The following is a 26,818-nucleotide window of genomic DNA, read 5'->3' as shown; positions in this document are numbered from 1 at the left end:
CTGGCAGCCGCTCGGGACTGGATTCGAAAACACCACAACACCTTGCTGATTTCATTATTACATGACTATACTACAAGTGTAATACTACTGCAGTAGATCCACAGGTTATTGTGCAACATTACAGTAAAATTGTAGTTTATTAGGTGGTGATGATGATGTGAAGAGGATGAAGGAGACTCCGCTGACACCGTCTTGATTGCATATAAAGGTTTATTACAAAGAAGTACAGCGTCAAGTCAGGCATCTGCAGATCTGCTCGTGAGAGGGTGTGCAGCCACTGAACCACTCTGAGAATCAGCCTTGATCACCGACTCTTAAATAAGGCAGTTGCCTTCCTGAAGACTGTCACTAACACATGGTTTCAGTCACAAAGCATTAACTTCCTTTTCCAAACTGTGAGGCACCCTCTGAGGACCTTTGACCCAGGGCCTCTACGTAAACACAGCTCTAAATATTTAAACATACACCTCAAAATAACTAATATAACTATCATACATATATAAATATGAATGGACCTTATATACAGTATGTGTAACAGTGACATCCCCATTTTTTTGTAATTTTACTGTTGGTCTCTTCTGTACTCACGACAGTGAAAACCCTCCCTTTCATTTGGTCTCGGTCCGGGTGTTTGTTCCACACCAGTTTGTTTTAACTGAGCCAAACAGCCGAAACCCGGACTCACCTGCAGCTCACCTGTCTGTGCCTCTGAGCTGCTCAAACTGCTGCTGACAGGATTTACTAATAAATGATGAATGACGTTCACTACATACTGTCCGTATTATAATGACCCATACAATCATACCTCAGCTTATGGTCCGCTCATGAGACAGGGGAGGAAGTGGTGTTTGTTTAATGAACGTTAATGCTGCACAGGTTACCAGTGTTAAAAAAGATAAATGTTTGCTCCGGTTTACAGAATGCTCTTCTTCAAAAGGCCCTGACCTCCATCACCTTCTGGGGCCGTTTGTGCCAGAAGTTAATAAAATTTGCTGCAACTTTGTTGTGAATGTCTGTGTACAGACTGTTTTCCCAATGCGAGCCACTCCCTTTGTCATCACGGCTCTGATTGGTTCACCTCTTCCAGGTGAGGCTTTAAAGATGTCTTCTTGTCTGATTGTGGTTTCCTGGATGCTGTTTCAAACTGGCCTCATGTTCTTCACTGACCCCTCCTGTCCTTCCCTCTGTGATGTAGAGCTCTGCGTAGATCTGATTCAGAAGGGTTGGGTTTCCTGCTTTAGCAGCCCCTTCAAACACACACTGGGACTTTGCCTGTAGAGTAGATTTGAGTTGTTGATGACACACTGCGGCTTGAGTTCCTGAATGAATAGACATCGCCATTTTCATTATGTCCATGTTCATGGACGTGTAATCTGATCTCATCTTAGTTGATCCGTTGACTAATTAGTGGTTGGCTCTTTGTTCACTAAGACAGTTCATATTTCATTATTACTTCTTCTAAGCTGTTATTGAGTAGTTGATGGCAGATGTGACAGTAAGTGTGAATAATGATGGTGGAGTGATCTGAGTGCTGAGCTCTGACATGGAGAAGAGTCATGGACGGTTAGAGATCCTGATCTCACCTCTGAACTTTGGTCTGGCTCTCATGTTCTCCACACAGATTGGTTTTAGAGGGAGCGACTCCCTCATCTCCATCCTCACACTGATTCATAGCAGAGCCTCCACCTGCTGGGAGAGCTGCAGTCAGTCTTTACAACAGGCTTTCCATCACAGGACACATTAGTTCTCATTCCTCTCTCTTACTGTTCGACCAGTTCTGACATTCCCTGCATTTTTAGATGATGATGGGAGCTCAAACAACAATCAAACTGCTGTGGGTTTACTAGAAAACCACCAACAGTAAAACATGCAAATCCTTCTGAAACTACTCTGGTTTACGCCAGAGAGAAACTCTGAAGAATAAAACTCTTCTATAAAAATCGGAAGAATTAAACAGATCATCCAGAATCATCGTCCAGATTGCAGTCAAACGACACAATGTGATCAAAGTGATCCCGGTAATCAGACATTTACAGATTTCTCTCCCTCTCATCAGAGGGACGTCAAAATCTGTCAAACCGGTGGTCTAACTTCAGATAATGGAGTTCTACTATCTGTCCAGTAGATGGTGCTAACTGGTCGTCTAACTAAGTTAAAGATCAGCCCGGCACCATCAGCTGCTGTCAGTCATTTCTCATCAGCAACAGGGCTCAGCAGCTTGGATCAACTTGGCTGTGGTGCATTTTTATCCAAACCACAACACTGAGTTTCCTTCAGCCTCAAATTTTCCACAAACAGTCAAACATCCCAGGTGTTTTGAATCCAGTGTTTGGCCTTTATAGAGTTGGAAATTAACTAAGATCTTTGACTTGATTGCTGTTTACTTCAGAATTAAGTATAGCTTTCCTTCCTTTAATACTGTTACTAGAACTTAATCAATAAATCGGGCCAGCCGGTATTAGCTTATTGGAGAGTCAATTCAATTCAGTTCAATTTCATTTATTTGCTGCCAAATCATAACAGAAGTTATCTCGGGGCACTTTTCATGTGGAGCAGGTCTAGACCGGACTCTTTATGGTTATAGTTACAAAAACCCAACATCCCCTCATGAGCAAGCGCTTGGTGACAGCAGCAAGAAAAACTCCCTTTAACAGGTAGAAACCTTGAACAGATCCCGCCTCATGGTGGGCGGCCGTCTGCCCCGACCCATTAGAGGGGAGGGAGAGAGGGATGGCAGGAGGGAGGAACGAGAACATAGCACAGTAGACGTATCACAATAATGAGACTAATAATAAAACTAATGATTATAATAATATTACTAATAGTCTAGATATAATAATAGATGACAATCATAATATTTGAAGCAGTGGGTGTTGAGCAGGATCATGGGGCAGTAGGTGGTTTGCAGTCACAGATCCAGACTCTGCAGCACCAGGGACAGAAATACCTGCAGAAAGCGACAGGACGAGAGAGGAGAGAGACGAGGAAGGACAAAACTCTGGGAGAGAGAAGAAGCCGAGTTAGTAACGAGCACTGATGCCATATGAATGTGTGCAGATGGAGAAGAAGAGGAGGAGTCAGGAGCTCAGTCCATAATTGGAAGTCCCCCGGCAGTCTAGGCCTATAGAAACATAATTAGGGGATGGTTCAAGACAAGCCTGAGCCAGTCCTGACTGTAAGCTTTATCAGAAAGGAAGGTTTTAAGCCTACTCTTAAACGTGAGGAGGTTGTCTGCCTCCGGGACCCAAACTGGAAGATGGTTCCACAGTAGAGGAGCCTGATAACTCAAAGCTCTGCCTCCTATTGTTCTTTTGGAGACTCTAGCAGCGTTCTGGATCAGATGGAGAGTGACATCTTAGAGAGAAAGGGAAGGTTAGATATGAAACTATAGTTGGCTAAGACACTTGGATCAAGAGTAGGTTTTTTAAGAAGAGGTTTAATTACAGCTGTTTTAAAGGACTGCAGTACATAGCCTGTTAATAAGACATATTGATTATATCTAGTAAAGAGGTGCTAACTAAGGGTAAAACTTCCTTAAGCAGCCTAGGAGGCTAGGGGCTACGCTGTGTCAGCTCGCACCGGCTACTGGGGGCTGGCTAACGATTTGCTTTCCAGTAAACTCCAGTGTTTAGAGACCAGACAGACAGAATTTCTTGGGCCAACAAACAGGTTTTAATAAATAATAAGAACCTAAATAAAATACGATAAAATAACTTACTTCCCATGCCCTAAAAGAGAACATACAAACACCACAGATATGACAGTATTTAAAGTAACAGAAACATTAATTCAATTCAATAAAACATGACCCAGAACAAAATGAATTACCAAATTAAATCAGAACCTGATCAGTCCAGGATGGGGGAAGGTCTCAAAAGAACTCAGGGGAGGGTGGTCTCCCCAGGCCCTTCTGCAGTCACACAGCTCTGTATGCAGCTGACTTTCTTTTACTGAGCTCTTATAGGTGCTGAACTCCAACAAGCCAACCTCCGGATTCGTCTCCTGCTGGCTCGGTGGGTCACCCTCACCTCTGGCTGAGCTCGACTGGCCCACCCTCATGGTCTGGTGTTGTTCAGTTGGGGCTCGTGGCTGCTGGACCGCTGGCGTCCTACTAGTGTCCTTCCTTCTCTCTCTCTCCTTCGGTTTCTTTACTCGGTCCAGTCCACCGCTCCTGTCTACGTCTCTGCTGCCTTCCTCCTTCCTCCAGTCCTCTTTGACATAAACTCAGCCTCAACCACTTCAGAGGACATTATACTGACTTCCAGCCCTGGAGACCAGCCTTTACCTTAAATCAAGTCTTCAAAATAAAAGTCTAAAAGTCTTCGCCCTAACCCTAATGAGCTACATGGAAGGTTGTAGATTAACAAAGAAACATGAATTAACCTTTAATCTACAGGAATTTCAGTAACATCAGGCATTAAGTGAGAGCAAAAAACAATTATGTAATATTAATAATAGTAATAATGATTAAAACTTGTGGTACCATCTGACAAAGCTCACATCACTGAACTGCTTGCACTCAATGACCCTGGTGAGGATTCTGTGCCGACTCAAGGGTTTTAGTCTCAGATCAAAAAATGTGCCTGGGCAAATCACGGCAAAATTCTTGTAGTCTGCACTGACCATTAAAGGTGTCTGGTCCACCTGAGGAGACGAGCATTAAGTGACTCAAAAGCTAACCCTGCAGGCACCACAGGGGAACAAGTACCTTTTCAGGAACTTTTAATCAACTTTACCTACGTTTTGAACAGAGAGACGTGGGTCTAAAAGGTTCCTGAGTTCCAAAAAATGTTCCTAAAAATGTTTCTGCGGTGGAAACAGACAGCAAGAGGACAAGAGAACAGAAAACACTGGTCTTTATTCATTCAATAAAGTCACTTCCGCTTCGAGTTTCTGCACCTGCATAGACTCCAAACAGAAAGAGCTTCAGACATACACAACCAGTTAATGGGGCAAGTTTAAAATTATTATAATGCAGATAAAGAACAAGGCTGCAAAAATAATATATTACAAAACAAAGAAAAAATACCAACATGGCTTCAGTTTTCAGAAAACTGCAAATCTGTTTCAGTTTAATTCAACATGGATCCCAAAGTTGCTGCAGATTGAAGACACATGATTGAAAATCCCAAATTGTCCTCAGAGCTGAAACCGTGAGCTCAGAGGATGTTTGGGGATTGAATTAGGATGCTATAACAACATATTTCAGAAGACATTACACTACTTTAGTCTTAACTAGCTGAGACATTCCTTAGTAGTTACTAAGAATTCAACAAGAAGAACTTTACACAAGAACTGAATCCCCACTCAGTCAGGATGAACATCACAGGGGGAGTTGGGAATGAAATCCTTACTGTGCTCTTCGGTAAATAAACTCACGGTTCAGGACGACATTTTAACCCTGGTGAAATGACAGGATCTGGTCAGTAACAGACATGGACATTCAACAGGTCTGAAAATAAACCTCCAGAAATCCACTTAGAAACCAGAGGAAAAGAGGCTGCAGAACTTCATTCAGAATCTTGTTTTTTTTAAGTTTTGTTCAGTATCACAGACAGTTGGACCAAATGGAAACAAATACAGGCTAAAAAGACGTACGAACCTGTAGCTACATTACAAAAGACCATACGGGGTCTTTCTCTCCTCATGGTCTTAATTTGTCTGTCCTCATGTTGGTTCCTACTCAGGCCTGTACGTTGGTGTCAGCATGTTTCCACTCGTCAGATCAGCAGAAACATCTTGACTTCCTCCATTTTCACACAAAAGTCAAATTAGAAGCAAAGAACTTGGGCTGGTGGGTCTACAGACAGTCTTGTTCATAATAAGGACACCTGGTCATGTATCATTACTAACAAACTGTGATACTTCTGTCATATACATGGGTTATTATAGTCTACAGTTCTGATCTGAGTGTAGCTCATTAGACTGAACATGAAACTCTGTCAGTCTGTCCAGTTCTCTCTCTCTCTCTCTCTCTCACACACACACACACACACACACACACACACACACACACACACACACACACACACACACACACACACACACACACACACACACACACACACACACACACACAGAGGGTTCAGAGTTCAAGGTTTGATCCAGACTAAGTGCTGTAGAGGAGCTGTACTTTCTTTCAGCTCCCAGCAGGGGGCGCAGCCTCCTGCCTTGTTATTTCTCGGGCTTCATCTTGGTGTCGTATGTCCCGGCGTTCTTGTACGCTCCCACGTAACCCGTGTTCTCCACAATCTCCTCCCGGCCCTCCCGACCTTTGCCCTTGCCGCTCTCGTCAAAGCGCTCTTTGTGCGATCCAGTGTAGCGGGATGTATCAGTCAGACGGTCCACAGCCGCCGTCTTCGCCACTTTCTGACGGAAACACAGAAGACAGGAAATAAATCAAATCAGACCAAAGTCCCAACTGTCCCACCTACCTGTGCTGCAGCCGTACTGCCCCCAACAGGTGAGGAAAGTATACAGCGCACTAGCTACAGAAACAATGAAGTTGAGAAGAAATGGTTAAAAGTTTTCTGGACAGTGAACTGGTCTTGTGTATCCTCATTCGCGTTTGCTCAGAGATCAGAAATACAAGCACTGGAAGGTCCATTACCTACAGTCAGCTCCCAAAGCTTGCTGGCTGTAGTGATGGGTGAAGCAAAAACACTTCAGTCATTTGGAGCATTCTTGCTCCCCTCATGCACACTCACAAGGGACTGGAGTGTAATCGTTGTGTGTCTAATTACCATTTTAAAAGTGTGTGTTTCAGCCAGATTGGTGTTTACCGGATCCTCTCTTTTGACTGCAGAGTGTTTAATGATCTGAAGATGATCCAGACTGTCTCACCTCTTGGCTCAGACTCTGATGACTTCATCATTATAATATTAAACCTCTCTGATGTTTGCGGCAGTGATCTGATAAGTATTAATGAACAGGCTGCGATGTCTGACAGCTGCAGTTCTGAGACATTAGAGCAGAGTGAGCAGTAGGTCTGTATAGCAGCTCTGGACTCGTTTCCTGCAGCTGAACGATGCAACGTGAAAATGAGCCAGAGGTGATGTAACAATGAGCCGCTGTTTGTGCTTGATATTAAAGATGAGCAGCAGATCATCAATCGTGTCCGATCATGTTTTAATGATGTTCTTCACAGACAGACGCTCTGCTGTCTCATCTGCTCTGGACTCAAGATCAAACCTCATTCTGGTGTCAGATAAGCTGTCACGTCCACTGTGGATGGGGGACATCCACCTTACTTTTCCACTATCAATGTAATGTCCTCTCTAAAATCTGTGTAAACTAATCAGTAAAGCAATATAAACGTATATGCAGATGACACAGTTTTATCTTCTTTTGGTTCTTACTCATCGTCTTCTGCTTTTTCCAATGCTCACTTCTATTCACCAAATTTTTTTAAATGTAGGTAAGAACAAGTGCATGGTTTCCTCCAAGTCCACCACTGTCTGACTCCTGCCAGTAAAATCTAAACAGAAAAGCTCAAACAACAGATGTACTTGAGCGTTGAGTTCCCTCTCAGTTCTGTGAGAGGGAACTGTGTAATTCCTAACAGGTCCAGCTCCTTCAGCCAATTCTGCTTCTCTGTAAGAGCTTCTCAATTGTTTACCACCCTCCCAACTTAAATAACAAACTGTACCACGAACCTTCAGACAAAGTCTCAAGGTCTGGCTTCTGAAAATTTAGACATGGAGACTTTTAATCTACAACATGCATAGGTCCTTTTATATTATTATTATTATTATTATTATTGTTGTTGTTGTTGTTGTTGTCGTCGTCATTATTATTATTGTTGTTGTTGTCGTCATTATTGTTGTTGTTGTTGTTGTTGTTATTACCCGGTGTTATTTGGTGTACTCAATGCTACTTTATGACCAGTGCGGTCTGACCTTTGTGCTGCAGGGTTCATGTCTTTGGCGTATGATATAACATTTTACTAACTTAGAACTGCACCTTTTAACATTGAATCTAGATCAGCATCACGATTGTGGTATTTTATTTCCGTCTTTCTGCCGCTCTGCAAGTGTCAGGGACCCCTGGACTCGTGTTGTTTCGCTGCGTTTCCTTGCTTTGTGCTGCTGCACGGCTCCTATTATCATCGTACCGATGTTTTGCTGTTTACCATTGCTCTTCATGGCTCGTGCACTGAGAATCCTGACTATGTTGCAGTTGCTACCTTTATGGCGTCAGGTTCTTTTCTGCCTGTAATTTGTAACCGTCACCTGCACTGGTTCCGGCAGCATCTGAAGGACTGCAGCTGATTAACGCTGACACATTTACAGAAATCTTCATTCATGTGCTTTGTTGTTCAAAAGAAAGAAAGAAATGAAACATAGATGTTTAACTACTACCAAGCAGTGCCACTCTGATGGTGTACACAAGTGATGTTCTTGCTGTTCATGGTCCTGCTTGTTGAACTGACTGCAGCTGCTGCAGCCATCAGCCTTTCCTCTGTTTCTAACACTGTTGCTGTTCTTCACAAGAACAATGTGTTTGTCAATATTCATAAACGGTTTTGCATTTAACATTTATCGTTGATTGTGGATAGTAGTGGGTGGGATATGAGGCTCATCCACGTGCACACATTTTCAAATTGATTGTGATTCATTAAGGGAAATTTACACCATTTTTGTCTTTTGCGCACATGTAAAGTTTCAGTGTGGATCCTACGCACCGTTTTATAAATCAAGCTCCTCATCACTATCATAGAAACTAAACATGGGTATGGTGCAGAGTTAGTGCACTAATGATATAGCATTTTACACAGCATTCACGTTTTATTTGTGGCTTAAGAAAAGTGTTTTTTTGTTGACTTTACTGTGCCCACCCCCACTAGTGAAACAGCGAACAGCATCAGGACAGTCCAAAGACACGCATTCAACCCCGAGATCAACCCATCCTGACTTTTTCTTCTGTCTGTATGATGTGTTCCGTGTGTTCAGTGTGCAACAGGTGTCAAATGCTCGGCGGTGAGAGCTGTATTAGGCTTCAGCTTTCATGTCAGTAAACTGGCTGTAATGACCAAGACTTTTCACTTTTATCAGTTTTAAGACAGTTTTGTGTTTAATGTCGTGTTCAAGTCATATGATATACCATTTACCCTCAGACTGTCACTACAGAAAACCGTCCACATCACCCTCCTGATTGTACTAAAAACACATGATGGAGTTTTTAATAAAAGCGCCTTGTCTCACTGTCACTCCAACGTTGGTGGGCTCTCTGCCTTCCACCAGTTTGAAGATTGATTGCAGCGCCTCCTCTTTACTTTGACCTTTGAACCTCTTTGGAGCCAACTCTTGCATAGCTCTCTGAAACTCCTCGTACGTGATGACCCGAGATGTCTTCTGTCTGTGCAATGAAACACACATACACCATAGACAGAGTTCAGAGTCACAGAAACCACCAACCTGGAGTTACTGTTAACTGTGAAAGAACTGCAGGTGTTGACAAGTAATCTGTGGGTTCTTTTTATCATGATTGAGTTTATAAAATGTCAGAAAGCATCTTCAAAACATTTATCACAGTTTTTTGGTTTTACTTGAATTGTCTTATTATTATATGAATGAAGTTTATACAACAGTTTGGGAACCTCTGAAAGGGCAGAAGATCCAGTGGTGTAATGGTGTCTTGGTGGGTCGATATACCGTGACCTCAACAAACCTCTGTAAAATGCTGTATCACTGACAATAATCCAGTAATATAATACCAATAGAATATAGCAGTCACGGGGGCACTTTACTGAATTATGAGGCGTCGACGTCCGCTTTTTGATACTTTAAGTACAATTTGCTGAAATCTTCAATGTCGGAGTATTTTTAAATTGCAGTAGTGCTATTTTCGTGATCAGAAATCTTTGTTCACCACTGCTGGACAGCATCAGAGATAGAAATATATATGAACATGAACTGAGTGAGATAATACTGGGGTGGTGGAGGGAGAGTAATGGAGACAGTTTATAAAACGCCTGGATGAATATGATTGGATGATACAAGATGCATCAATAAGCCGATGATATGCGATGATTGACGCTGATCAGCTGATGTGAGAGTGACTTCAGTGCTCTGTCTGAACTAACCTATGCTTCATTTGTGCGAGCTATGTTTATGTCACAGTTTATGGAAAAACAGCAAGAGAGTTCAAACTGTCCAATCAGAGGGCAAATGGTTCCGCTGCCTTCTTTTTTGTCACAGGTCCTGAAATTGGGTTTACATACATACACAGCACATTAAATGTTGTTTTTCCACAGCATCGCCACATATAAATAAACCTGGGTCGTGGAAGAGCCCGCTGCGTCACCCATCTTGAAAATCTACTGCACCTTTCTGACAGCCGAACCATCTGCCCTCTGATTGGACACTTTGACTCTGCTTCGTGATTGGACTGTCATTGTCCAGTCAAATTAAGGTATAAAGGCAGGGTCAAAATTTGTACATGTAACTTCAGTGTTACACACAGTGTGGGAACTTTAAACACTGAGTTTTCCACAGTTTTGTGCTTTATATCTGTACTAATATAAGCACTTGTTTGTTCACAGTGTCTTCGTGTTCCCTCACCACTGAATCATTTGTTCATAGATTTTATTCCCACACTCTTATTTAGTTTTTACAAACACAAATCTTTTCTACACAAGCACAAACTTGAATTTCTCATGCAGATTTATTTTACAGGTTCACAAAGGTTGATTTACAACTACAACCTTTGGAATTATTTGTGAGGATAGCATTCAAAGTATTACAGGTCACCACAAGGGGGAGATACACTGACCTACACAGAGGCAGAGCTTAAGCTCTGACTGTCAAGTATGAAAGAGTGACCAGAAATACCCATGAATGATGAAATGAAATTGACTCGTTAGGACTGGATGTGTTGCATCAGCGACTGTGGATACTGAAAGTGGTCTGCAGACTCACTTGACTTTGGAGAAGACGATGTCCACGTCAGTGCAGGTGACATTTTTGCCGTCGATGATCTTGCAGTCTTTGCACAGTTTGGCCCAGTTCTTCCCATTCAGCTCCTTCCCCGTGGCCTTCATGTCTCCATGAATGGCAAACTTTTTAAAAGCCGTCAGGAGCTGCTCCATGTCTGCACTCTCCGCCATAATGGAAAAGATCTGCAACACAAAACCAAGGAGAAGAAAAGCACAACTGATGATTTGCTGTGATGTAAATCAATTCAACCACCTCTGCTCGGAACAAAAAGAAATCGCTCAAAATGAAAGAAAACGACACACTGGACCTCAGGTGAGAACCATTCACCTCAGCAGACTCACAATTAAGTGGGAACAAGTGAGCTGAACTCATCACATTCACCAGTTTTTAAACTTCGACTTTTCTCTTGGAAAGAAACAAATCTCAGGAGCAGTTCAGACCTCTCATATGAGTCATGTTCAGAAAGTCGACAACCCCAGTTTGACTGAAGAATTATAATGACTTCATCTGAACGAATCTGTACTTTACACGTTACTGAAGTCAGCTGAGATATTAATAAATAACTAAAAACTTATATAAAAATAGTATTCCATTGATAGTGGTCTTTACATCCATGGCTACACTGCAAACAGGAGCTGATCACAGCTGATTCAACAACTTTTACTGGGATAGTTTGACTGAATGGAAACAAATATAGATGAAACATACAGGGTCCAAAGAGAACAACAGTGCATGTGATACTGGAGCAAACTGAAAAACTATCTTCTCTGATTTCTAAATGGATGTATGGACTGTCAGTCAGCAGGTGTTGGACTGTTGGTTGGACATCACCTTCTGTTAGTGGCAGTTACAGAATCCTCCTGCAGGTAGACCGGTTGTTACGTCTGTCACTAAATTCACTTTTCAAATAAAGGTTCAATTTCAATTTATATAAATACATTGAAATTGAATTTGCTCTTACTATCAGACAGCAACAGCTCCTGTAGAAACGTGTGTTCGTGTGTGTTTACACAGGTATTCAGGTGTCATATGTCCTGTCAGTCAGCACATTTACAGTTCCAGTTCAGTACGTTGAACTTCAGTCTCTCTGTGTTTACCTGCACTTCAGTAACCAGACACGGAGAAATGATAAGTTACCTGGATGTAATTATAGTTCTGTAAATCTACAGATGTGGTGTTGGTGGTGGTGCTGGTGTTGATGTTGGTGGTAGTGGTGTTGTTGGTGCTGGTGTTGGTAGTGGCACTGGTGGTGGTGGAGCTAGTGGTCGTAGTGTTGGTGCTGTTGGTGGTGGTTGTAGTGGTGGTTTTGGTGGTGGTGTTGGTGATAGCGGCGATATGTTTGGTGGTTGTGTTGATGTTTTTGTTGGTAACGTTGGCATTGTTGTTGGTGGTGGTAGTGGCATGGGTTTGGTATTGGTAGTGGCACTTGTGGTGATGGTGCTAGTGTTGGTGCTGGTGTTGATGCTGATGTTGGTGGCTGTGGTGGTGTTGTTGGTGGTGGAATTGGTGGCGGCGGTGGTAGTGTTGGTTGTGATGGCGGTGGTGTTTCGGGTGGTGGTAGTGGCTGTGGCGGTGGTAGTGGCGGTTGTGGTGGTGGTGTTGGTGTTGGTGTTGGTTTTGGCAGCGGTGATAGCAGTGGCGGTGGTTGTGATGGTGGCACTGGAGGTGGTGGTGGTGGCTTTGGTGGTGGTAGTGGCAGTGGTACTGGAGGTGTAGGTGGCTGTGGTGGTGGTAGTGGCGATGGCACTGGAGTTGGGGTTGGCTGTGGCGGTGGTACTGGAAGTGGTGGTACCGGAGGTGGTGGTACCGGAGGTGGTGGTGGTGGCTGTGGTGGTGGTAGTGGCAGTGGTACTGGAGGTGTAGGTGGCTGTGGTGTGGGTAGTGGCAGTGGTACTGGAGGTAGTGGTGGCTGTGGTGGTGGTAGTGGCAGTGGCTGTGGTGGTGGCAGTGGCGATGGCACTGGAGCTGGTGGTGGTGGCTGTGGTGGTGGTAGTGGCAGTGGTTTGGTATTGGCAGTGGCACTTGTGGTGATGGTGCTAGTGTTGGTGCTGGTGGTGCTGGTGTTGATGCTGATGTTGGTGGTAGTGGTGGTGTGGTTGGTGTTGGTATTGGTGGCGGCGCAGGTAGAGTTGGTTGTGATGGCGGTGGTGTTGATGGTGGTAGTGGTAGTGGCTTTGGTGGTGGTAGTGGCGGTTGTGGTGGTGGTGTTGGTGTTGGCGCAAGGATAGCGCTGGTGGTGGTTGTGGTGGTTGTACTGGAGGTGGTGGTGGTGGCTGTGGTGGTGGAAATGGCAGTGGTACTGGAGGTGTAGGTGGCTGTGGTGGTGGTACTGGAGGTGTAGGTGGCTGTGGTGGTGGTAGTGGCAGCGGTGCTTGAGGTGGTGGTGGCTGTGGTGGTGGTAGTGGCGATGGCACTGGAGGTGGTGGTGGTAGCTGTGGTGGTGGTACTGGGGGCGGTGGTGGTGGTGGTGGTGGTGATGGTGTTGATGATGGTGGTACTGTTGGTGTTGATTTTGGTGGTAGTGTTGGTGTTGGTGGTAGTGTTGATGTTGGTGGTGGTAGTGTTGGTGTTGGTCGTAGTGGCGGTGTTGGGGGTGTTGCTGGTTTTAATGTTGTTGGTAGTGTTGGTGGTATTCGTGTTGTTGGAGGTGGTAGTGGTGATAGTGGCAGTGGTGGTGGTGGTGATGGTGGTGTTGGTGGTGTTGGTGGTATTGGTGATATTGGTGTTGTTGGAGGTGGTAGTGGCGGTGGTGATAGTGGCAGTGGTGGTGCTGGTGGTGGTGGTGTTGGTGTGGCCAATCACATCACTGCTCTCACTGTTCTGAAACAGCTGAGCCCCCAGTGAAGCATGACGATAATAGAAAACACATACCAGATTGAGACGCAAGCACACCTTTATCACCTGTATGGTTGTTGTAATGTTTCTTATATATTTACATGTTTCCTTTAGCAAACATAGTAAGTAACCTGTCTTGGACCCCCAATCCCTCTGAGAGCCATAATGTTCAAGCTCTGAGTTCGAGCACAATGTCCTGACACCACCACTGTACCAATTCAGCTCCAACAATCATTGTCGTCATTACCGCTGAAAGGTTCAGAGAAGAGGGGCATCGTAATCGAAGAAACAAAGAGCATTGAGGATCCACAAAATTAGACAGAAGATGAAAGCACTGAAGTCCCAGTACAAGGAGGCAGGAGAAGAGGAATTCTGAACCAGATGGGCAGTTTGACATGTCAGAGCTGCAACTGAAGGAGGTCAGAGAGGTTGTTTGCAAAGCAAGGGCAAGGTCTGCTCCGGGACCAAGCAGCACCTCGTATAAAGTGTAAAACAAATGTCTTAATCTCCTGCCGCATCTGTGAAAGATCCTGCAAGTCTTTTTGAGTAGGGGGGAAATCCCATAACAGGGAGTGGCTGAAGGTGTGTGGATCCTAAAGGAGGAAAACTCCACTCAAGTAGACCAGTTCCGCATAATCTCCCTGCTGTGCGCTGAGGCGAAGATCTTATTCAGTGCCATTTCCAATCAGCTGTCCATCCTACCTGGCAAAGGTAGACAGCTACAGAATAACTATACATCAGTCCAGAAGGGCTGCATATCAGGGATGCCCGGCTGTCTGGAGCACATTGGTGTGATGACACAGCTCATCAAGGAGGCCAGAGAGAACAAAGGCAACAAATGTAAATGGCTCAATTCCACACAAGCTGGTGCAGCACACACTGACCAAATATCCCATGCCTAGGAGAAACTGTAGAGGCAAAAATCTCCTCTATGGTGAGGAAGTAAAGACAACAATGGGTCTTCAACGTAACAAGATCCAGAGAAGTGTTATAGTACAGGTACTCGAGTGATCCGAAGGTGGCACCATCAAAGAGAAGGAAAGGCGCTGCCTAGTTCAGGAGTTGGTGTTGAGAGCAGAAGTGGAGGAGACGAGGCGGTGGGAATAAAGCAGGAAGGAGCTCGCACAAGATTGGAGAATGCGGTAGAGAGGAAAGTGACCTTGGCTGAGCTTTGGAAAGCCAAGCCGCACCACATCCAACTTCTCATTCAGGCAGTGTACGATGTTCTTCCAAACCCATCAAATCTGCACACATGGGGCAAAGCTTAGTCACCAGTGGGCCCTCTGTGCTCCAAGCTAGGAACTATGGAGCACATCCTCAGCTGCTACAGAAAGGCAATTGGAGAGGAATGGTATAGATGGAGGCATGATCAGGTCCTGAAGACCATCACTGAAGCCATTAGCGCAGGAGTTGAGTGGGTGAGGCAGTCCCGACAATCCAGGCAGGCCATCACCTTTGCACAGAGAAGTCAGAGAAGGAGGGCACATTTTATAAGATGTGTACAAACATGTCAAGACTCACATTCAAAGCCCTGATTCTTAATAAAACACTGCACATTAATAATAGTTCTTGTGTTTTTTCGCTGTAGTAAATGATTGACAAATAAACAGCTTTAAATATTCTAGTATGAAATAACATCAATAATATTCATAACTCCAATTATCCTACAGCCATAGACAGATTGTACACAGACAGACAACTGAGAGAAAAGACACACAAAAAAGACAAGATGCAAAATGTGGTTAATTTTGCGTCTTGTCTCTTTTTTGTGTCTTGTCTCTTAGTTGTTGTTTGACGGAGTCATTTCATACAGAGACTTTTATATTTACAAGCCAACTGTTTGGGACTTTGCCACCCCTCTGGACCCCGCCCTGTAGATCAGTAGCCTTTGTCCTCCGTCTCTTGTCACACAGGATGTGTGCAGGGTCAGTACTGATTGTAGGTCATCTGTGTTTTGGCAGCTCTCGGAGCCCGACACAATAACTGGTGCTATTACACATGTAATATGCTTTGGGTCACATTGAAGAGCTTATACTGTGAGTAAAACATGAGTTGTTACGCAGCCTGTGTAGAACAACTGTTCTGTCAGCTGTTCTGTCAGCAAAGTGTGAGATGGACAACTGAAAAACACGACGTAAACACCTCCTGTGCAGACACACAGTAACTGTTTAAGACCAGTCCAGCCAGGTCATTCACATCAAGGTTCTAACCATTTAGTGCAGCAACATGAATTTTATTTTTTAGCAGTTTGACTCCGCTCACGTGATGCTCTGGAACTAATTCAATTTTCAGTTTAATCCAATTTTATTTATATAGCACAAAATCATAATTTACATTATTTCAAGACACTTTACAGAGTCAGGTCGAGACCTGACAATGTTGTAGAGAGACACCCAACAGTTCCACCATGAGCAAGACCTTGGCGACAGCGGCAAGGAAAAACTCCCTTTAACAGGAGGAAACCTCCGACAGAACCGGACTCAGGGTGGCCGGCCGTCAGCCTTGACCGGTTGGGCTGAGAGGAGGGGGGGGGCAGCTATAGATACTGTTGTAGATGGAAGAGTCATTGTCAATACGAACAATCTAAATATGACTTAAACCAGTCTAGTGCGGTTCCTTTAATCCCAATGACATGTTCCAGTCTCTCTAATAAAATCTTGTGATCAATGGCGTTAAGTGCAGAACTAAGATCTAACAGGACAAGTACAGAAACGAGTTCATTGTCTGAGGCCAAGAGAAGATCGTTGGTAACTTTCACCAGTGCGGTTTCTGTGCTATGATTCACTCTAAATCCTAAAATCTTCAAACACACCATTGCTATGCAAATAATCACATAATTGGTTTTCAACAGCTTTTTCAAAGATTTTAGAAATAAAAGGGAGGAAAAAAGAGGAATCTGGAAAAAGAGGTTTAATTACTGCAACCTTAAAGACATGTGATAAGTAGCCCGTTAATAAAGATAAATTGATCAGATCTAATTTGGAAGTGTTAACTGAAGGTAAAGCATCCTTGAACATCTGTGAATTGTACCATGGAGCTGGCCTCCTCCGATTCACTAGCTTCTTTTTTGGAGGGTCAACAGTGTAGTGTGTCATAAGCAGTGAGGCTGCAGCGCTATCACCAAGATCAACAACCTGTGTGGGAGTAAAGTTGGGAAAGCTGTCCTCCATTGTATTGACACATGGCAATGGAGTAAATAACAAAGGAATTCTTCCATTACATTTGGCTACAGCAATATCCGATAGACACCTACTGTAATGGAATTTTTTCCCAAATGCTGTGTAGTGCATTACTGTGAACTCAAATGTCACTAAAAAATGATCAGACAGATGAGGACTTTGGGGAAACATTATTAAATATTCAGTTTCTATGCCATACTTTATGTCAGAACAAGGTCAAGGTTGTGATTAAAACCTTGAGTGGGTTCATTTACATTTTGAGAAAAGCCAGTTCAGTCTAACAATGAGTTAAATGCAGAACTAAGGCTGTTGCTTTCAACATCTACATGAATGTCGAAATCACCTACTGTAATTACTTTATCTGTACTAATTACAAACTCAGATAAAAAGTCAGCGAATTCAGTAAAAATTCTGAATAAGGGGCAGGTGGACAATATACGGGAACTAATAGAACTAGTTTTTGCGTTTTCCGGCTTGGGTGTGAAAGGCTAAAACATGTTTACTTGGACCATCATCAGGGACCCTGCAGGACAGCGACACTGCAGGTCAGGCTCCAACACGATAGAAAAGAATAATCATTTAGTTGGAGTTTATTTAATCTATGAAAAATAATTATTAACTATCATGATAGTTCATTCATTGTTTAAGTTAGTTCTCATGTAAAAACCAATTGGGTTTTTTTTTGCTTTTGGACTCTGAGACCCAAAGATAGACTTTTGTCTTTACCTGGACATTTTAACAGACTAACATCCTCAATAATTAATAAGAATAATTGTTAACCGCAGGTCTGTGTGAATGATACAAATAAAGCTGATTTACATGGTTTTTCTGTTTCCAAGTAGAACAGCAGGTTTCCTTTAGTCTGTGCGTTTTGGTTACAGCGTGTTATAGTGTGTGTACTGTATGGGTTTGTCAGTGTGTGTGTGTGTGTGTGTTTGTTGGTATGCACCCTAAGTGTCGACACACAGAGTCACTCAGGTCATTTAGAGCCACTGAAACCCAGATTTCAGACTGTCCTTAAACTATCCAAATACGAGGTCATTAAACATGAAAACATGTTGATGCACAGTGCGACTATAGATTCAGCCACTGTGTGTTTGTCACTGTGTGTAACAGCATGTACAGTCTTGTACATGTGTGATGTCAGTATACACCACCATCACTTAATATTCGTACAACACTCACAGTATTTATTCCAGCATTGCACAGCACAACACCAACTAGAGCTGAAACAATTAGCTGATTCATCGATTAGTTGACTGACAAAAAAAGAGTTAGAAAAAGTTTTTAACAATTTTAAGAGATTAATCACTCAGGTCTTTTTCAAAAAAGCCAGAAATGAAGTAGTTACAGTTTCTGCAATGTGAAATGTTGCTGCTGTTTGGTGCAGTTTCTGAAGAAAATCTGAATCTCTCTGGGTTTTGCACAAAACAAGAAATTAGAAATTTGATGTTACTTTGGGAATCTTCATGATTATCTGACATTTTATAGAGACAGTCATAAACTGTAGTCTATAAACTGCAGTATTTGTTAAGTAAATAATCAGCAGATTAGCTAAACCTGTACACACAGTCCACTCTTTTTGCACATTCAAAATAATGTTTTACATTAGAAGTGTCTCTCCTATTGAGTCATGTTGTGTATTTATACCTCTGTCATACTTATTTTCCTGTACATGTGTGTTATCAGTTTTGAGTGTTGTCTGTTTAGCTGAATGTGTACATTTATCCTGCTATAAATCTGTTCATCAGTTACTGCATGTGCCCCGATCAGCCACAGCAGTTAAACAGGTAACTGGTTTTATTGTTGTGTTTGATCGGTGCAAAGAACAATGAGAGCCACTGGAGACCAGAGGCAGACTCTGGGAATCTGGTTCCCACAAAACATTTCAGTAATTAGAACTTGTTTGTTTTTTGGACATTTTTTCTGTCTCTTTAGTTCTTACATTTCCCAATAATCTGCTAAAATCCAGTTGCTTCTCCAGCATTAAAAGACACAGTGTCCTACCTGTCTGTCCTCCTCTGTCTGTCTCCTCTTCTTCACCTCCGTCTTTCCTCTGGCCCTCAGCAGCGGTCGCAGCATTCAAATGAGCCCTGAAATGCTGAGGGCTTGTTATCATCTGTTTACCCTGTCACCATGACGACATCCTGTCCAACATCAGGGGAGGGCAATAAAACAGAGGGAGGGAGGTTGGGAGGGAGGAGGAGTTGGTCCTCCAGCAGGGCGTCCATGCAGGCTCCTGTTGGCTCCTGGAGCTGGAGGTGAAAGGTCAGAGGATCATATCAAAGTGTTCCACGACAATTCTTATTAGAAATAAAGCAGTACAATATAAATTATTATTTATATATATATATATATATATATATACATATACACACTCACGTACACACACACACACAAACTGATTCAAATAAAGCACAAATATAAAACAAAAGAAGCACTCAACCTGTTCAGACAGAGAAATCTCCAGGTCCTCAGCGCTGCAGCCGACTGGTTTTTAAAGCTGCACCAAGTGAGTTCTGGTTAAATGCAACAGTTACTTTGTGTAACTCAAATTAATAACAGTTACTAACTAATCTACACTGCAGACTGGGGCCGGAAGATATGGAAAAAAATATTATCACAATATTTTTTTCATATTGGTCAATAGAGATAATTATTGATATATACACATAATACAATTAATGGAAACGCATTCAACATGTTTGATAGACTTAAAAGAAAAACATTGTTTACAAGTAAATTCCTCAGGGGGGCTTTTAATTTGAAGTTCCAAGGATATATTCAGTTTAGGACTGAATCCTACATAAATCACATAAAGGTTTGTTCTAGTTTATATTTAGTTATCATTGAATCAATAATTTACTCCGTAGCCGGCAAGCTTTAACATTTACACCTCAACACAGCAACAACAACAACCCTTAAATTTACCTTATGTGCCACATAATAATAAAAAATGAAAATATATAAATCAGACAAACGGCGAGTGGTCTGGTTCCTGACAAAGACTGAGAGAAGAGTGAAGTCCGACACGAGCGGCTGCTGCTGGGGTTTGAGCTAACTCCACCACAGGAGGCTTGCTATCGAGCCCTTCTGCTAATTTTAATGCTAACAGTCTGGGAGAACAGACTTTGTCTTTCTGTTCACTCTGCGGGAAGGTGACACCACCTGTTCACCTGCTCAGGTCACTGCATATTTTACGGCGGACTTCGCTCTGCTTTTAACCCAGCTTTAGCTAACAACCCTGACAGACTGACTGTGCAGAACGGATACAGTCATCGTACATTATTGAGTTTATCATCGTTATTGTGGGAATGTTTTTCGCGATAATTACCGAGATGGTTTTATCGCGCAGCTCTACTGTAAACCTCTCAGCTGTTAGCGCTGCCGAGCCAGCTGCTGTTAGCAGTTAGCTGCTCTGCCGCAGCTTCAGATACAGGCTGAGCTGGGAGAAGTATTCACATCCTCCACTACAGTAAAAGCACAAATGCAACAGTCTAAAAATACTCCATTACAAGTAAAAGTCCTGCATTCAAAATCCTAGTGAAGTAAAAGTACAAAAGTATTATCAGCACAATGTACTAAAAGTATCAGAATGTAAAAGTGCTCTGGCATGTTCTAATGTATTGCATTAACACCGATGCATTAGAGTGTGAACGGACCGACTCAGTTGTGACACTGACTTTGGTGAAATACTTTTCTCTCTCCATCTCATGATCTGAGCTGAGAGTAGAAAACCTTCACGCAGCAGCTTCTCATGTTTATCGGACTCAAAATGAGCTCAGGTCAGATCCACTGTCACTGACTACTGTTCACTCTGAGCTAAAGCAAACTTGTCTGTTTGTGTGTCTGAGCTCAACCACAGGGCATCTGTGGGTGAAGGACAAATGGACACCGCCTTCATAAGATGGCGGCCGGGTCACAGTGAAAACACCGCCATCGTGTTTCTGCAGGCGTCACCACACTTTTTGGGGTTGTACTTATCCAAACTGACTTGTTTCTACAGACCTCAGGTGGTTGAGCTTCACACCTGGCTGCAGTGATGTACAGGTGTACCGCAGTAGGCTGTGAAGTCGCTGCTGGGTGTAGTTATAGGTGACACCGAGCACACCTGTGATGGTGCTGCGATCAGGGCAGAAACAGACTGAAACTTCAACCAGAGGGACACTGCTCCACATCTGTCTCCACGACGACAGATATGAATAAACACACACACACACACACACACACACACACACACACACACACACACACAGACCTGTTGTTCTTTTCTGTGGATCATTGTTCTCCTTCACTTCAGAAACTAAACAAAGTGTTTACCTTCTGACTATGTGTGTGTGTGTGTGTTTGTGTGTGTGTGTGTGTGTGTGTGTGTTTGCATGTCTTTCTGTGGTTGTGTGGAAACATGTTGGTTTGAAACCGTCGTTTATGAGGACATTTTGTCTGGTCCTCACACCTTCAAAGGGCTGGTTGAGGGTTTAGAACTGGTTTTAAGGTTCTGGTAAGAATCTGGTTTGGGTTATGGTGAGGGGCTGGGGAATGCACTATGTCAATGACGGGTCTCCGCTAATGTAGTAAAACAAGGATTTGTGTGTGTGCGTGTGTGTGTGTGTGTGTCTCAGCAGCAGGCAACGACCTCATGTCAGTGGTTGTGTCAGCAGGAAGCAGATGTCAGTGTGGGAAGACTTCAAGATGACATCATGTTGTTGAGGGTGGGGGGTCACTGGGAATGAGGACGTCCTGCGAGGACAGAGTCACATGACAGAATCGTCAGACCGCTGCTGTTCAGCTGCTTTCTCGTTGATTTCATGACAAAAAAAATCAACAAATGAATCCTTTCAGTGTTGAAACACTGCCTGTTTTTACAGATCATGTTCACCTGTGTTTCACCTGCTGACCAGCTCACTGGCAGAGGATCACACTGGGAGCTCTCCTGTGTGTATTACACACATCTGACATGATGTGGATACTTTGATTCATTATCTAAATCTCCCAACACTGCACATGAAGGTTCTGACGCTGAGGCTTCTCTAAAAACAAATCTCCAAACCTCATTTAGCATTTGTTTGATTAACAATATAACAACGGCTCCAGCACTTTACTTTTTCATGTTGGATCAATAAAGACTGATGTTTATTGGTCAGTAAATACTAAAAGTGGGCAATTCCAGAAATTTTTATTTGGATCTGAATCCAAGTAAAACCAGGTGAGGATCACTGATATCAGAAGTTTTTTGTTAAAAGCAGCTGACAAAATGACAAACAAAATGCTCATGGTGTGAATTCTCTGAACTACAGAGGGCGTCACTGCACACAACAGCAGCAGAGGTCCAAATACTGCAGCACAAAGAAGAGTGTTCAAGTGTCCAGGATGTTTTCTAACATGTGATTTATCCATTTTTTTGTATCAATCATATTGATACTAGTATCGATACATGGGGATTGATCCACCCACCCCAAGTAAATACATGCAAACCTGCAGAGAATGATCATAGCAGTGTTTAAATCTGTGCCAAAGGTTTAAACACTTTAGAACAGGTGGGCAAAGGTGGGCAAACTATGGCCCGTGGGCCACATCCGGCCCGTTGATCTTTTTATCCGGCCCGCCGAAGATTGGTACAGAATTGCCCAAATCAAATCATATCATAATTATGACGGCATTCATTTGACCTTGTCTTGTAATTCCTGGCGTTCCACCAGGTGGTGCATTAGGCGCACTGATACATTGACTTGATTTTGCGGAGCCCAGGCTACTCTCTGCTACTGCTCTGAACCCATCTGCAACAATGAGTGGGCCAAAGAAAAGAAAAGTCGACAGTGAGTGCCGAGTGTTTAATAAGGAATGGACAACTAAATACTATTTCACTAAAGTCTGGTCAAAGGCTCTGTGTCTTATTTGCCAAGAAACTGTTGTGGTTTTAAAGGAATACAACATCAGCCGTCACTTTTCCACCAAGCATGCTAATTATGCTAAAAACAAGTCAACGTAAGAACGGACGGTTACCGCTCAGAGGTTGGCAGCTAGTTTGTAGGCTCAGCAAAGCACCTTTATCCGAAGGGGAGTTTCTCAAAGAGTGCATGTCTAGCAGGTATCTTGTGTCCTGAGAGCCAGAACAAATTTGAAAAAATTAGCTTATCACGCAGGACAGTGACTCGCCGTGTTGAGCTAATGGACGAAGACATAGCTAGCAAGCTAATCAAAAAAGCGGAGTCATTTACATTATATTCTTTGGCAATGGATGAAAGTAATGACATAAAGGACACAGCTCAGCTTTTAATTTTTATCAGGGGATTAATGACAATTTTGAGATCACGGAGTTTCTGGCCATGGAATCCCTAAAGGGGGAAACGCGGGGAGATGATAGCGTGTCAGAGGTCATCAAGAGGCAAATGCTACCTTGGAATACGCTCACCAAAGTTACCACAGATGGATCGCCAAATCTGACAGGAAAAAACATCGGATTGCTCAAAAGAATCCAGGAGAGGGTGAAAGAGGACGACCCTGAGCACAAGGTAATTTTCTTACACTGCATAATCCACCAGGAAGCACTTTGTAAATCCATATTGCAGCTTGACCACGTAGTGAAGCCAGTTGTAAAACTTGTTAACTTTATTCGAGCGAAGGGTCTTCAGCATCGTCAGTTTAGTAAGTTTCTTGAAGAAACTGACACTGGTCAGCCAGGACTTGCTGTACCACTCCAATGTCTGGTGGTTAAGTTTGGGGAAAGTATGCCAACGAGTGTGGGAGCTCAAACAGGAGATTACCTCATTTTTGGAGCTACTTGAGAAAGCTGGCGATTTTCCTGATGACGACACAGATGGGCTTTGTGATTTAGCTTTATTCTGTGGACATACTGACACACATGAATGAGTTGAACGTGAAGCTACAAGGGAAAGACCAGTTTGTGCATGAAATGTACACAAAGGTCAGGGCCTTCAAAACCAAGATAGCTTTGTTCTCAAAGCAAATGTCAAACAAGTCATTCGCTCAAGACCCTGAAACGGCGCCACAGGAGTTGCAGTTGGAACTGATTGATCTCCAATGTGACACCGTCTTCAAGGAGAAGTTAAACTCTCTTGAACTGGATGAGTTTTATGTTTCATTAAGCACAGCCACATTTCCAAACCTCCAGAAGATGGCACAGAGGATGCCGGTGTTTGGCTCTAAGTATATGTGTGAACAGACTTTTAGTGTGATGAACACCAACAAAGCACCCCACAGATCCCAGTTGAGTGATGAACACCTCAGATCTGTTCTGAGAATTGCCACAAAAAAACTAACGATAGACTTTGATGCACTGGCAAAAAAGGGTGATAAACAACACTGTTCCCACTAAAACTGAATGTAAGTATTAACACTGTAATGCTTTTTTTATGTTTATGTTTGATATGTATGCACCTGGAGCTGGCCCGGCCCATCTGTCAAATTTTAAGTCATTGTGGCCCCTGAGCCAAAAAGTTTGCCCTCCCCTGCTTTAGAAGTTCAGGTTCTTCTCCATCATCAGCCCCATCAGGAGGAGTCTGATCATCCCAGATTAATCCTGCAGCAGGACAATGAGTCCAAACACACAGCCTGAGTCATAAAGAACTGTCTTCAGAGACCAGAAGAACAAAGAGTCCGGCAGCAGAGGGTCTGGACCCCACAGAGCCCTGATCTCAGCATCATGGAGTCAGTCTGGGACCACGTGAAGAGAAAAAAGAAACTGAGACAGACTGAATCCACAGAGGAACTGTAGCAGGTTCTCCAAGATGCTGGAACCACCTACCTGCCAAGAACCTGAAAACCTGAGTCCAGGTGTAGCGAGGAGAACTGGTGCTGGATTAAAGGCAAAGGGGGGTCACAGCAAATAGTGATTTGATTTAGGTTTTTTGTCTTTACTGCATTTTGGATGAAGTTCAGCGAGAAATAGAAACTGGTCATGGCTTTATTTTAGAGAGAATCCTGACTCTACACATTTTTTCACAAGTTCTGTACATGAGGAACCTCTGACTTCATCTTGCAAATAAAACCTGCAGGTCTGTTTATGTGACTTCTTCAATCAGAGGGTTAAAGAACAAACAGTTCAGCTGCTCAGTGGAAACCAGTATGAGGCTGTGGCTGAACTGGGCACACCACAGACCACACAGACGTGTGTGTGTGTTTGTTCTCAGTGACTTGTTCGGGTCTCTGGTGTCCCCACAGGAACCACGCAAGGATAAATGTGTTATTGTGTGTGTGGGTATGTGTGTCTTACTCATTTTGTGGGGACAAAAACCAAGGTGAAAACTTGGTTTTAGGTCAGGGTCATTCTCCAGGAAAGGAATGTAGGTCAGTGTGATGTCCTCTGAAATTACGGAAACATGACTCTGTAAGTGTGTGTGTGTGTGCGTGGGCCTATTTTACTATTTGCATGGGGTCTGAAAACCGGGAGCCCACTATCTTTATGGGGTCAGACAGCTTTGTGGGGAATAAAATGCTAGACCCCACAAGTTTAAGTGGCTGTTTAAGGGTTCAGGCCTGGTCTTAGGGTTCAGGTTAGAACGAGGTTTAGGGGCTACCTCAATGAGTGTCCTCACAGCTATAGAAAGACCAACACGTGTGTGTGTGTGTGTGTGTGTGTGTGTGTGTGTGTGTGTGTGTGTGTGTGTGTGTGTGTGTGTGTGTGTGAGAGACACATACTTCTCATTGCCGCTCCTTTTTGATTGACGCTGTTATGATGTTGTCGTGGCGTGTTGTCGGGGCAACCCTTCCTCACATCGTGGAGGGATGATGACATGCAACAACATAAACACACACACACACACACACGCAGATGTTATCAGCCTGTCAAAATAAAAGCCCAGGCTGCTCCTGATCACTGATGATAATCTGATTTATTAGGTTTAATGTGACTTCACGCTGCAGCATAGGGTTCATCCCAGTGCTGTCTGTAACTGGTTTGTGTGAAGAACCAGTGGGAACCAGCTGGTGATGTCAGCAGTGTGGAGTCGGAGGAAAAGACTTACTGACTGTAACTCTAATGAACTAATGGACCATCAGGACTCCTCATCACGGCATGGTTTTAATTGAGCTGCTTCTCACAACCACTGAGGATGGAAACAGAAACAGCTGAGGCGAAAAACCGGGTCTCTAGTGAATTGAACAAGAACTTTCATTTTAAATCCATTTTGCAACAGAGAAACAGAAAATCATCATGTCATCACTGTGACCGTGTTGGCTGCTGTTGTTGAGCCACAAATAATGAAAGTAAGAAGGAGGAAAACACAAAGTCTTTTGTCGTAAATTCACCATGCAACAATTCATGTTTTAGGAGTTTCAATGACCTCGAACCCCTGCTGCTCTGTTCCAATAAAAGTCTGGTGATATTCTATATTTTTCCTCTCATCATCTGATTCCGTGTGCAGCCAAACCAACACTGACTGTCTCCATCACGTCCTGTGATGAATCTGGTTCCTCTGAGCCTCAGAGCTCCACTTTGGTTTATTTTGACTCAGTGACACACACCGTCCTGCACCAAATGTGGATTAATCCGCAGCTGAAAATAGTCCCAAACAAAGTCACTATTTCCTTCTGTTTGTTTGATAAAAAAAACCACAGCGAACAGCTGTTTTAGGAAAATTACTATTTAAAAACCTTTTTAAAAATGAAATGATATATTTGTGAGGAGCTTTCTGTATTTGTCAACTATGTGAAAAATATAGACCACCACCAGACTGATCATTTATCAGTTTCTTGTTGCTGACACTGTTTCAGAGATGGGACATGTACATGTGTCCTCCGAGCTGTTGGGAGCTTGTTTGTAAAAAATGAGGAGCACCAGCCTGGAAAGCCTTTGCTGGCAGAACAGTAAGTCTTCTGACTAGGAATACGTTAGTGCATCCTGAGCTG

The 26,818-nt window shown here is 43.3% G+C and overlaps 1 protein-coding gene across 2 annotated transcripts; it reads right to left on the bottom strand.

Moving 5' to 3' along the window:
- Nucleotides 1-6,041: 6,041 nt before the first annotated feature.
- Nucleotides 6,042-19,004, bottom strand: tppp3 (tubulin polymerization-promoting protein family member 3). 2 transcript variants are annotated; one of them, XM_040136357.1, is made up of 4 exons: nucleotides 18,959-19,004; nucleotides 10,920-11,119; nucleotides 9,204-9,357; nucleotides 6,042-6,369 (listed from the first exon to the last, which is right to left on the bottom strand). In XM_040136357.1, exons 2-4 carry the CDS (start codon nucleotides 11,105-11,107, stop codon nucleotides 6,175-6,177), a joined length of 537 nt encoding a protein of 178 aa, XP_039992291.1. In that variant the 5' UTR covers nucleotides 11,108-11,119; nucleotides 18,959-19,004; the 3' UTR covers nucleotides 6,042-6,174. The 2 variants fall into 2 exon arrangements, with proteins under 2 accessions (XP_039992291.1, XP_039992368.1); XM_040136434.1 differs by lacking the exon at nucleotides 18,959-19,004 and adding an exon at nucleotides 12,075-12,156.
- Nucleotides 19,005-26,818: the final 7,814 nt, after the last annotated feature.

This window comes from Xiphias gladius, chromosome 1 (genome assembly GCF_016859285.1).
Source record: "Xiphias gladius isolate SHS-SW01 ecotype Sanya breed wild chromosome 1, ASM1685928v1, whole genome shotgun sequence".
Taxonomy (NCBI): Eukaryota; Metazoa; Chordata; class Actinopteri; order Istiophoriformes; family Xiphiidae; genus Xiphias; species Xiphias gladius.
Note: the sequence above shows the minus strand (reverse complement) of the source record. Positions and strands in the feature narration are given on the sequence as shown.

What these genes read in the sequence shown, in the direction of transcription:
- tppp3 (XM_040136357.1), bottom strand. Translation starts at nt 11,107, where the DNA reads ATGGCGGAGAGTGCAGACATGGAGCAGCTCCTGACGGCTTTTAAAAAG. An exon ending in ATCGTCTTCTCCAAAGTCAA is followed by an intron (nt 9,358 to 10,919) that starts GTGAGTCTGCAG and finishes TTCATTGCACAG; the next exon opens with ACAGAAGACATCTCGGGTCA. An exon ending in CCACCAACGTTGGAGTGACA is followed by an intron (nt 6,370 to 9,203) that starts GTGAGACAAGGC and finishes TGTTTCCGTCAG; the next exon opens with AAAGTGGCGAAGACGGCGGC.